Source organism: Mesoplodon mirus (genome assembly GCF_964341445.2).
Source record: "Mesoplodon mirus genome assembly, chromosome: 12".
Classification (NCBI taxonomy): Eukaryota; Metazoa; Chordata; class Mammalia; order Artiodactyla; family Ziphiidae; genus Mesoplodon; species Mesoplodon mirus.
This window is the reverse complement of record NC_138988.1, coordinates 43596746-43608646: the sequence shown is the minus strand read 5'-3', so window position 1 is coordinate 43608646 and position 11901 is coordinate 43596746. Positions and strand designations below refer to the sequence as shown.

Genomic DNA, 11901 nt, shown 5'->3' with positions numbered 1-11901 from the left:
AATCTGCACCCCAATGCTGTCCAGTGAGTATTATCGGCTCCTGTTTATTGGCAGGAAAACTGAGGCTCAGTTTCTGGGCTTGCCTGAAGGCACATCATTAAAGAGAGCTATACTGTTCCCTGCCCTCCACCCATGTGAGGGAGATAACACAGCCCCTAAGTTATCACTCCCTCCAAGCCCCTCTTGGTCTGCCCCAGGCTTGGGTCTTCCAGGTCTGTAACTTCAGGCCCTCCAGCTGGCCTCCAGCCTGGAGTTTCTGAACTTGCCTGCGGCAGCATCTAAAGATAGTCTACCTCACAGGAAACCAGATACTATTGGCTAACTTTGCAATTAAAGATGCTCTCAGAGGGAAGGAAAGGGAAATACTCTCTGGCAGAGTCTGCGTGGGACAGGGCGGCTGATTGGCATATCCAGAGGTTCCCTTCCCAGGCCCAGCCCAGGTAGGAGCAGAGGACTCGTTCAGCACCTGTGGGTGAGCTGGGTGGGGCACTGTGGTCAGAGGTCAAAGTCGGTTAATGATGCTGATTTGCTTTACATGCCAACAAGGGAGACCATTTTCCAGAGGATGTTGCAGCCTAAATATCCAAGGGGCCTGGGGGGGATGGGGTGCGGTGACTGATTAGATCATTTATGATATGCTTAACATAGTGGAATATGATTAGAAGTGTTAGTAATTACATTTCAGGGACATGGAGAAATGCTCAAAAAAAGCATCATTTAAAATTGCATCTGCCAACTATTATATATGGAATGGATAAACAACAGGATCCTACTGTATAGCACCGAAAAGAATATATATGCATACACACACATATACATGAATCACTTTGCTCTACAGCAGAAATTAACACCTTGTAAATCAATTACAATGTCCTAACCACTGGACCACCAGGGAACTCCCTATTATTTTTAAAAATAATTTTATTTTTTTTCTTTCTTATTCTTTTAGAGACTCACATTTAACTGTTTATGGGTGAAATGTTATGACATCTGGATTTATTTATTTATTTATTTAAAAATATTTATTTATTTATTTGGTTGTGCCGGGTTTTAGTTGCGGCACAAGGGATCTTCAGTTGCTGCACGTGGACTCTTAGTTGCGGCATGCGGGATCTAGTTCCCTGACCAGGGATTGAACCCAGGCCCCCTCTCTGCATTGGGAGTGTGTAGTCTTAACCACTGGACCATCAGGGAAGTCCCTGAATTTATTTTTAAATAATCCAGTAGGGCATGAGTGGGGAATAGATGAAATACTGATCATGAGTTGCTAATTGTTGAAGCTGGGTGATTAGTGCATGGGGCTTGTCTCTGCTTTTATATATATTTTGGAAATTATATAATAAAAAGTTTTTAAAATAGCATTTGCATTTTAAATATACTCAATGTGAAAATTAAAATATGCATAAAGATTGGATGGAAGAAGCTAAAAGCTAGCTGTGGTTGGTTCTGGGAAGTTGGATTGTAGATAGTTTTGAGTTTTTTCTTTCCTGTTTCTTCCATGCTTTTTTGTGCCATCTGCATTTTTTTTTTTTTTTTTTTTGGCTGCGCCGTGAGGCATGTGGGATCTTAGGTCCCTGACCAGGGATCAAACCCACACCTCCTGCAGTGGGAGCTCGGAGTCTTAACCACTGGACTGCCAGGGAAGTCCCACCATCTGCATTTTTTATAATGAGCAACTATTGCATTTATAACGAAAATTATTTTAATAACAAATTGCTGACACACTTTGATGTTCGACACTGATGTATGCTGTTATCATCATTGTGAGGACATTTGGGCTCAGAAGGTTTGTGTCATTGGAAAACATTATTCAGAAAGAAAGTATGAATGGTCACACATGTGAGTGAATTGCGACTCTTGGCAGGGAAGAAAACCTATACCACATCTCTTTAAATATATTCCCAGGCCCTCTTCATCTTTTTCTGTAAACCTATGTTCATTGGGAAACGTAACACACTCAAAGGACAGTGTGCAGGTCAACAGCTTATAAATTGATCTGCTACCAAACCAACATCCAGGCAGCAGCAGAGAACCAGGCCAGCCCCCGGCAGCCTCCCTCAGGTCCCTTCTTGATCACCACCGCTGCTCTCCCCAAAATCACCCCATTCCTGACTTTTATGGTCATTGCTTCCTTCTTTGTCCGTGTAGTTTTACCTCCTACATATTCATTCTTAAACACTGTGGATTTTCTTTGCCTGTTTCTGACCCTCACATATGTGGATTCATACAGTATGTCTGCTTTTTGGTTTGCATTTTTAAAATGCATTTCTACTGTAGGAAATGTAGATGCACACACAGAAATGTTCATGACAGAATTGTTCAAAAACTGAAAGCCACCCAGAGTGCATCAGCATAGAACAGATAATAATCGTGGGGCACTCACACAGTGCAATCCTATTCAGCAATAACAATGAACAGACCATAGCCACAGCAATAGCATGGATGAGATACTACCAGAAATGCTGAGATGAATTTATAGATAAATGCAAAATTGGCCCCTATCCACATGGCAGTTATCAAATGCATCACCACCAGACACAACTTCTGTTTCCATGAACAAGAATTATCGCATCATCATCAGTCATTTGTAAATTAGCTCAGACAGTGAAAGGGGGAGATGGCCCCAAAGGGTGTGCTAGACAGGACACCCAATAAAGGTTTCTTTTGCCTATTAAAGTCTTTTATAATTTCTCCTTATAGATCCTCAGTGTAGAATTTGAGGCTCCTCTGTTTACCCCTCTTCTGCCTTCTCTCTGCATCCTTTCCTGAGCCCTCCACTCAGACTAAAGTGAACTTTCCTGAAGCCTCCGGGAACAGGTTGGCCCCTCCTAACCCCACCATCCTCACTTCCTTCTGTTTCTGTATAGTCCCTCACACCCTCTCTGCCTGGCCGTGGACCCAGGAAATCTCCTTATGCTCATACTCTCAGTGCCTTGGGCTTCAAACCACACCCCACCCCATGCCCACCACCATCTTTATCAACCTGGAAGACCCTCCCAGCCTTTAAGACTCAGCTTAAATGGTCCAATTCTTGGGTTTCCCATCACTTTTCTTATACTCTGTTACTAAATAATAATAAAAATTCACAGAGACTATATCTTAGACATTTTTACCTCCACAGAATTGAGCACAGTGCCTACTGTTGGGGAAATAGAATGAAAAACAAAATCTCCAACCTAGAAAAATCTCTCCATGAATATGGTAGAGAAAGAAAACTCTTTCATTACTGAATAAGCATTAAATGTGATGTGCATCACAGGCAATCTGCTATGAGGTAGTAAAGACACAAAAAAATCTCACCCTGGTATATGACCAGACACAACCCCTTACACACATGTTCTCAAGATACACAATAACTGGTGCTTAAGTAAGGGAACCTGACAGTCACACACAGTTCATCCCAAGTTTACCATGGTCATTGGGTTCATCATCTGTATTAGTTGGTTGGCTTCATCCAGAGGAGAAACAAACTTCTCATCCCTTTATTATCAGAGGTAGTTGTGTAACTTGGAGCCAGGTTCCTGCCCAAGTCAGGCTCCTGCCCTCCCCCTGGGACTGGGAGCCTGGGCACCTCAATATCTACAGTTCAAAGAGATGCCTCCCGGCTCTGAAGCTGACAGAGGAAATGATCACATTTTCTAAAGGATATATATCCATACTTCAAAGAGGAAAGAAGGTACAATTACATGTTTTCTAAAATAAATACTCTAAGAAAAAGGAGGCAAGTGGACTCTTGTCCCTTATTTCCAACAGGGAGAATTAAGCCTCTTATTATTTTTTTTAGTTAATTAATTAATTAATTTATTTATTTATTTATTTATTTTGGCTGCGTTGGGTCTTCGTTGCTGTGCGCGGGCTTTCTCTAGTTGTGCTGAGCGGGGGCTACGCTTCATTGCGGTGTGCGGGCTTCTCTTCGCGGTGGCTTCTCTTTGTTGCGGAGCATGGGCTCTAGGTGCACGGGCTTCAGTAGTTGTGGCACATGGACTCAGTAGTTGTGGCACAGGGCTCAGTAGTTGTGGCACACAGGCTTGGTTGCTCTGCAGCATGTGGGATCTTCCTGGACCAGGGCTTGAACCTGTGTCCCCTGCATTGGCAGGCGGATTCCTAATCACCGCGCCACCAGAGAAGTCCCAAGCCTCTTATTTTTAATTTTCACTTGTCCATACACCAGTGTATGGTAAAGATAACTAACAGATATTGGCTTAATCAAAAATTAATTAATAAGCAAGTCCATCTCTTCTTCAGTTATTAAAAAAGGAAAGTCATAGGCATTTCCTTTCTAAATTTCACAGTTCATTTTGACAGAGATAAATAAATACCATAAAGGACTTTAGGAGGAAAGCAGAGGGAGGTGTGGCAAACCAAGAACAGGGGCAGGTCCTGTGAAGGGGTGGCTCACACACGAGCAGAGGGGCCTCACTCCACGTGTGGTTTTCTCCTGTTACTGGTCTTGGCTTGGGGTGTGTTTTGGCCCGTATAAAATGCTGGTGGGTGAGTCACGCCAAGGTGTTTTAGGTGGATTCTGCTGCAGGAGTAGAAAGTCACTCAATCTACTTGTGTGGAGGATGGGGTGCAAGTTGTAAAATGTGCCCACTGCTCCTCAGCATGGAATTCAAGGCCCATCCATCTATCTGCTCCTCTTCTGCCTTCTTGGCCTTGCTCTCTCTGCATCCTAAGGAGGGGTCTCATAAAAAATAGCTGTCATTGTAAATTGGAAAACCATCAGGTCCTTAAACTCAGGGTGCCAAGTAGCCAGGGGTGTGGGCTTGGGGCCAGACTGAGAACCTTCCTACGTGGCCCAAGGTGAATTCCAGATTTGTCAGCACTCAAAATTAACTAATTCAGCTCTCTGTCTCCAAACAGAACCTCATCTGAATGCTAGCCGCCTGCGAGCCCAGAAGCTTTGCAGGCTGCTGAGCAGCCACTCTGCGGACACAAGGCCACGCTTCCCCTGACCCAGGACTCATGCTGCTCTTTAAGACTGTTTGTTTCCTTCTGTTCGGTCCTTGTTGGAAAACTGAGCATCCAGAGCTGGCCAGGCAGGCCCTTAGAGCTGGTCCGGTCCAGGGCTTTCATTACATACATCAAGAAACTGAGGCCGAGCTGGAAGTGAGCTGCCCAGGGTCTGCCAGCTTATTTCAGGGTATGTGGACCCCTCTGAAGTACATGGCTCTGAAGAGCATCACTGTATTTGAAGACAGGAAATAAGCTGACCCTTTAGCCTTTAGCCTTTCCTTCTCCAGAGAAAAGGATTCCCATTTCTTCACCACCATTGTTGAGAGCTAGGTTCTGGGGGTCTGGCAGTGAGGACCACCTAGACATGGCTGGAGAGGCAAATAATATCCCCATCCCCTCCATTTCCCACCCACCGTTTCACTGAGGGTCAGCCTTCTGGGTCCTGAGTCTAGAAGGCAAAACCCAGGAAAAGTGTTCAGGGTCACTTCTTGAATCTTATCCTTTAAAGAGGGGTCACCTCTACTATTTTTCAGTTCTCATTCTAGAGACAGGACCTGCAGTAACATGCAGAATTCCCTTCCAAGAGGGAAAGCATGGTGCAGGGCAGGGAACACGGCTTTGTGAAGAGATGCATCTGGCTTGAAATCCTGGTTCTGTTGCTCCCTTGGACAAATTACCCAGATCTTTTGGAGCCGCTGGTGGTTATTTTGCAAGGGGGCAGAGTCATTTCCCATGAGGTGTTGTGGTGAGAATTAAATGGGGTCTTGTGTCTGGAGCATGACACTTAGCAGGTATCCAGGAACGGCAGCCTTCTCTCCTAAACTGGGGCTTTCCGAGGATAACCTCAGGTTCTAGAACCTCAAGAGATAGTGGTACCCCCACGGGGAAAGTTGGGATCAGGGATCAAGCAATTCCTGAGTTTTGTTTGGTCCAAAGGAAAAAAATTAAGCCTCACAATTGGCATTAGACTGAACCTCAAACCCACGTGTACTCAAGGGCCTAAAAAGCCATAAAAAGAGAGCAAGGAAGGTAAACAAACAAAAAAACAAAAAAGACTCATTGAATCTAGAAAGCTAAGCAGGACGTGAAGTCAAAAGAGAGGAGGAAGCAACACAAAAAAGACACTGGGGAGAAGAAAGTGGATGGGGGCCAGCTAATGAGAGGGGAAGTGTAGAAAAGGGAAGCTGATTGGAAACAGTGGGTAACGATGACCAAAAAAAGAAGTTAAAAAATAAGTGAGCAGGCCTGAGAAAAGGAAGTGGCCGGAGGAAGTAGAACAGGATCGGCAGTAGAGCCAGCTTGGTGTTTTTTAAAGCAGGTTCTACAAACTTCATTTCAACTTGGGTATGAAACCCACGTGTATTCAAAGCTCAGCTTCTAGGTTCAGCCCAGACTCTGCCAGCTCGGCACCATTTAGTAAAACGTTGACTGAACAGAACAGAGGGTGAGGAGACCCACGGACAGCTGTGGGGACGTGTGCAGTGCAGCCTCAGTTAGTGTGGTGGGACCTGAGTTAGTGCTTCACTCCTGCACCTATCCTTCCCCTTGCAATCCCGTCTATGTGAACCTCGCTTAGTAGATGCTGTGAAGGCTTATTTCACTGGATTCTTTTTTTTTTTTTTTATGTTTTAATTTTTGGCTGTGTTGGGTCTTTGTTGACGCCCGCAGGCTTTCTCTAGTTGCGACGAGCGGGGGCTACTCTTTGTTGCAGTGCGCAGTCCTCTCACTGTGGTGGATTCTCTTGTTGTGGAGCATGGACTTTAGGTGTGCAGGCTTCAGTAGTTGTGGCACGTGGGCTCAGTAGTTGTGGCACACGTGCTTCATTGCTCTGCAGCATGTGGGATCTTCCTGGACCAGGGCCCAAACCCGGGTCCCCTGCATTGGCAGGCGGATTCTTAGCCACTGTGCCTTCACTGGATTCTTGCACTTGGTTTCTGGTGTCCTCAGGGGCTGGGAGGCCAGTGTGCAGCCTGAATGAAAGCCAGTTGACCTCTGGCAGCCCTTTGACCCCTAGGCATTAGCCCTGCTCTTGTCTGCTACCAAGAGGCCCTATCTTCAGGCTCCTGGCCCAATCCTGGGACATCTCAGAGGACCCAGAAATAAAAGGTCCACCCAGCTCAGGCCCACCTTTCCTGAAAAGGTGCCTGGATAAAGCTATCAAGTTCTAGACACTTCATGTTATTACCTATTTAATCCTCTCCGCAATTCTGAAAGGAAAGTTCTATATTTAATTCACTGCCCTGCTGAAGGGCTCCAGGGATATTCATGATGAGAGGATGGGGAAGGTGCAGCAAGAGCTTGGAAAAGGCCAGGATGTCAGAAATAAACAGGTGGCATGTGGCAAGGAGGTCCCCAGTCCCTCCCCTCTCCTTGCTGGGCACCTGGCTCAGGGTTGCCAAGTGTGTGCCCGCCCCCTTCTAGCCCACCTCCCCACTTTTCCCAATGACCCAGGGACACCTGCCCGAAGATTTGTAGGAGGTCCCTGTGTGTGAGGCATGCCGCCAAGAGTGGATGTCGAACCCGCCACATGCAGATTTGGCAAAAATCAAGCCAATCCAAAAGCACCAAGTTCCTGGGCTTTCAGGACTGAACACAGGCCCCAAAGAGATGCAAAACGATTTTTATTGTCCTTGGACTCCTCTCGAGGTCAACTCTGCCATCTCCTGACCCGGGGTGGGGGGCGGGAAGAGGGGGGCTACCCCAAGCATCCCCAACTTAGGACTACAAGGGCTTGACTGTTTGTGCTCCTACACAGCTGACTGTCTGGGAAGATGGGCTCCAGCAACAAGTCACCTGCACCAAGCGGCCACTCCGGGCCGCCCGTCATCTCAGCTGAGCCATTTGAAACTGACACTTATGTCACTCAAAAATGGTTGCATATCAGCCATTTTGTATGGTTCAACTTAACTTTTATTGATTAAGGTCATAGCCAGAGGCTCCTCTCTGAGAAAAGGGCATTGCAGCTGAAAGCAAAGAAAGCATACAGTTCCCTGGGGCTGAGAACTCCATCCCAGCCTGTGACGGCCCAGGTCAGAAAGCCTCGGGCCACTTCGCCCGGAAGAGTCTGGGTGAGAGGCAGAGCTGGGCCAGGACACGAAGCAGAGGCTGGGAAGGGAGACGCAAAGCCCTGGGTGGCGGGGCCCTCGCCTCGGCAGAGACACCATCTTGGTGAAACCAGCATGAAAAGGATGTAGCGGGGTGTGAAAGCTCCCCTGGTTAAAGAAGCATGAGCTTTGGTTTTAGTTGTGCTGAGTGGAGGCAGTGACGACCAGGAGGTGTGCGCTGAGGTTTCTGAGGGCCTGTCTTGTGGTATCACAAGGAAGAGGAGCGGGTCCCAGAGGACCAGGGCAAAAGGGCTCCCCTTGCAGCCTCTGGAGTGAATCCTGGCTGGCAGAAGAGGGGATGGACAAGTGTCACTTCCCAACCTGAGCAGAAATGTCTTATCTTTCCATTCTTGTCCATAAAAAAACAGGAAAAGAACAGTGGAGGAGGCTAGGTCACAGTGAAGTGCAGGGCTAGTAATTATCAGATTACTTATCCCCCAAGACCCAGGGCAGCAATCTAACTGAGCACAGGCCTCCATCTGGGATCCATTAGCCCTTTCATGACTGCAAAGGCCTGGATGATGGTGACACTCCCTCTTGGAGCTGTAGGATGACTGACCATCCCAGTTGGCTTAGAACTGAGGGGTTTCTGACATGTGAGACTTTCAGTGCTAAAACCAGAAGAGTCCTGGGCAAATCAAGGCAAGGTAATCACCCTAGGGTGTCTGACTCTATGTCTTATCCCTTAAGGAACAGAAAGACTTAGTTGGTTCCAAGAGGGAGAGGGAAAGATATGGCTCTCAAAAACAAAGATGAGGCTCTGGGTGCAGGTCTGCCCAGGGCTCTGCAGTGTCTAGGACCTCTTCAGTCTTCATGCAGGAGAAATGAGGGTCCAGAGGGCAGAGAGGTGGGAGAAAGAAAGGGGGTGGAGAATGGAAGTTTGGACTGGAAGTGTGAATTACGGCGTCCCCACCACCACACCCCTCTCCTCCCCACTCGCTCGTCCTCTCTCCCCTATCCACACCCTGGTCAAGCTAGCTATCTTTCAGATAGACTTTTGAAAATCAAAGAAAAAAAGATCTGTCTCAAGCTTCAAAAGGCTTAGATTCAAACGCTAACTGAGCCATTTACTGCATAGTTTCATAGCGAGTTCACTGAGCCTCTCAGGGACTGGTTTCCTCTCTGTCAAAGGGGTCTGTTATAGCCTCCATCACAGAGATTAAACAAGATAGCACGCATGACATTGGGAAACGTATTGCTTAGACACCCAACCAAATTTTTGCTTCTTCCAGTCTGCCTATGTAAGGGGCAGAATTCCAACTTTGTTTCTCTGAGAACTAATGCCATTAGTTGTCTTCCTTTCTCATCCAGGTGCTCATCATGCCCACCATCTCCCCTGAATCAAGTTTAGAAGACTTTGAGTATGATGAGCTTGCAGAAGCCTGTGATATGGGGGACATCGTGGCCTTGGGAACTGTCTTCCTGGCCATACTCTACTCCCTTGTCTTTGCCTTTGGCCTGGTGGGAAATTTGTTGGTGGTGTTTGCCCTCAACAACAGCCAGAAGCCCAAGAGCATCACTGACGTTTACCTCCTGAACCTGGCCTTTTCTGATCTGCTCTTTGTAGCCACCTTGCCCTTCTGGACTCACTATCTTATAAACGAGCAAGGCCTTCATAACGCCGTGTGCAAACTCACCACCGCCTTCTTCTTCATCGGGTTTTTTGGAGGCATATTCTTTATCACCATCATCAGCATCGACAGATACCTGGCCATTGTCCTGGCCGCCAACTCCATGAACAACCGGACCGTGCAGCATGGCGTCACCATCAGCCTTGGCGTCTGGGCAGCCGCCATCTTGGTGGCCGCACCCCAGTTCATGTTCACCAAACAGAAAGAAAACGAATGCCTTGGTGACTACCCCGGGGTCCTACAGGAAATCTGGCCTGTGCTCCGCAATGTAGAAATAAATTTTCTTGGCTTCCTGTTCCCCCTGCTTATTATGAGTTACTGTTACTTCAGAATCATGCGGACACTTTTTTCCTGCAAAAACCAAAAGAAAGCTAAAGCCATTAGGCTGATCTTTCTTGTGGTCATCATGTTTTTCCTCTTCTGGACACCCTACAACGTCATGATTTTCTTAGAGACACTCAATCTCTATGACTTCTTTCCCAACTGTGACATGAAGAGGGATCTGAGGTTGGCCCTCAGTGTGACCGAGACAGTTGCGTTTACCCACTGTTGCCTTAATCCCCTTATCTATGCATTTGCTGGAGAGAAATTCAGAAGATACCTTTACCACCTGTACAGTAAATGCCTGGCTGTCCTGTGTGGCCATCCCGTCCACGTCAGTTTCTCCCTGTCCCCGTCTGAATCACAAAGGAGCAGGCGAGAAAGTGTTCTGAGCAGCAATTTCACTCATTACACCAGTGATGGAAATACATCCATCCTCCTCTGAAAGCCTTGTCCCTCCAGCAAGCCTGGAGTTTCTGAGACTGACACTGAATAATGAGGACAGATTTTTAAATTTCTTACATGCAAGACACAAAGGGCCTGATGCCCAAAAGCAATCCTGAAAGTATTTTTGAGAATTGTGTTCAAAATCTGAATGATAAAGGATAGGCATGTTTCTTACTGCCAGTGTCAAGAGTTTCTTGTTTACACATTACAAAAATTCAACTCAGATTAATTTAGCCTGAAAACAGGCAGTATCATTCACATTATAACATGGGCAAGGGGGTGGCGAATCCTCAGAGTAAGTGAAAACTAGAGATTGAATCTAGCTAGAACTTCCTCTCTCTGACTCTCAAACCTCTGAGTGGTAACAGAGATCCCAGACTCACATAACACAGCTTTGTCATCAGAGAGGGAATGAGACCTATATCCCTCTGGTCCCAAGGTCAAAATACCCAGGGAAGGGCTCTGATTGGCCAAGTTTGTAACAGATTCTCATCCTTGGACCAGGTGGCAGTATCCACAGGGAAGACATAGATAAGATGGCAGCTTCCATTCCAATCTTGTGGTTGGAGATGCATGAAGACATATTTCCAAGAAGCTGGAGGGGTGGGTGCTGCTTTGATCAGATATAACAAGAGTTGCCCACCAACTTTACCTGCGTCTAGCCCAGCCTCACCCCGACCATACCAGCCAGCACACACCACCAGCCTCTGTCATGTCCCCAAACCTACAAAGGTTTCCCAGCGCCTACTGCATCAAGTCCAAGCTCAAATGCCTGGCCTCTGACACCCTCCATCATGTGGTTCCACCAACAGATTCGCCAGTACCTCCCCTTCACAAAGGACTCCAGCCACCTTGTCAGTCAGGTCTCTTCAATCCGGCTGCATGCATCGCCACCTGCTCCAGAGCCCAGAGGGATAAACAGAAAAAACACTGGCCGAAACTGAGAAGGCATGGTTTCCAATCCCAACTCTATCACTTATCCGCTGGGTAATCTGGGGCTAACTGAACTTCCGTTTCCTCATCTGTAGAATGGAGATAATAGAACTTTTCATGGAGGAAGCATCCTTTTCAGCATGAGGAACCAGCCTCTAACTCTTGCAGGTTCCAACCCTCTTGTCTGGTTCCCAGACTTCAGCTTTTCCTCCACCTGGCACTGTGCTTAAGTGGTGCTGTTGACAGAGCTTGGAAGGGCCTTGCGGGCTCTGATGCGTGATGTAGCTCAGACACAGAGGAGGCTGGCTCCTACAGTGGCGCTCAATGGACACTCATAGATATACAGGTTGATAGCCTTTCCTGACCCAACCCTCCCGGACTTCCTGGAACATTTCCTTCCAATCAACTGGTGGCAACCCCATCTGGAGAGAACCCCATCATTCATGCCACTGCCAACCTGGACAGCCAGGGACTCAGGAGCAGTTTTCCCTTTCTCAGTAAACATTTGG

The 11901-nt window shown here is 47.1% G+C and overlaps 1 protein-coding gene across 1 annotated transcript; it reads left to right on the top strand.

Moving 5' to 3' along the window:
• The first annotated feature begins 419 nt into the window (after positions 1–419).
• Positions 420–11334, top strand: CX3CR1 (C-X3-C motif chemokine receptor 1). The gene is made up of 2 exons (XM_082638287.1): positions 420–440; positions 9372–11334. The coding sequence occupies exon 2, from the start codon at positions 9381–9383 to the stop codon at positions 10455–10457; it is 1077 nt and encodes a 358-aa protein (XP_082494413.1). The 5' UTR covers positions 420–440; positions 9372–9380; the 3' UTR covers positions 10458–11334.
• Positions 11335–11901: the final 567 nt, after the last annotated feature.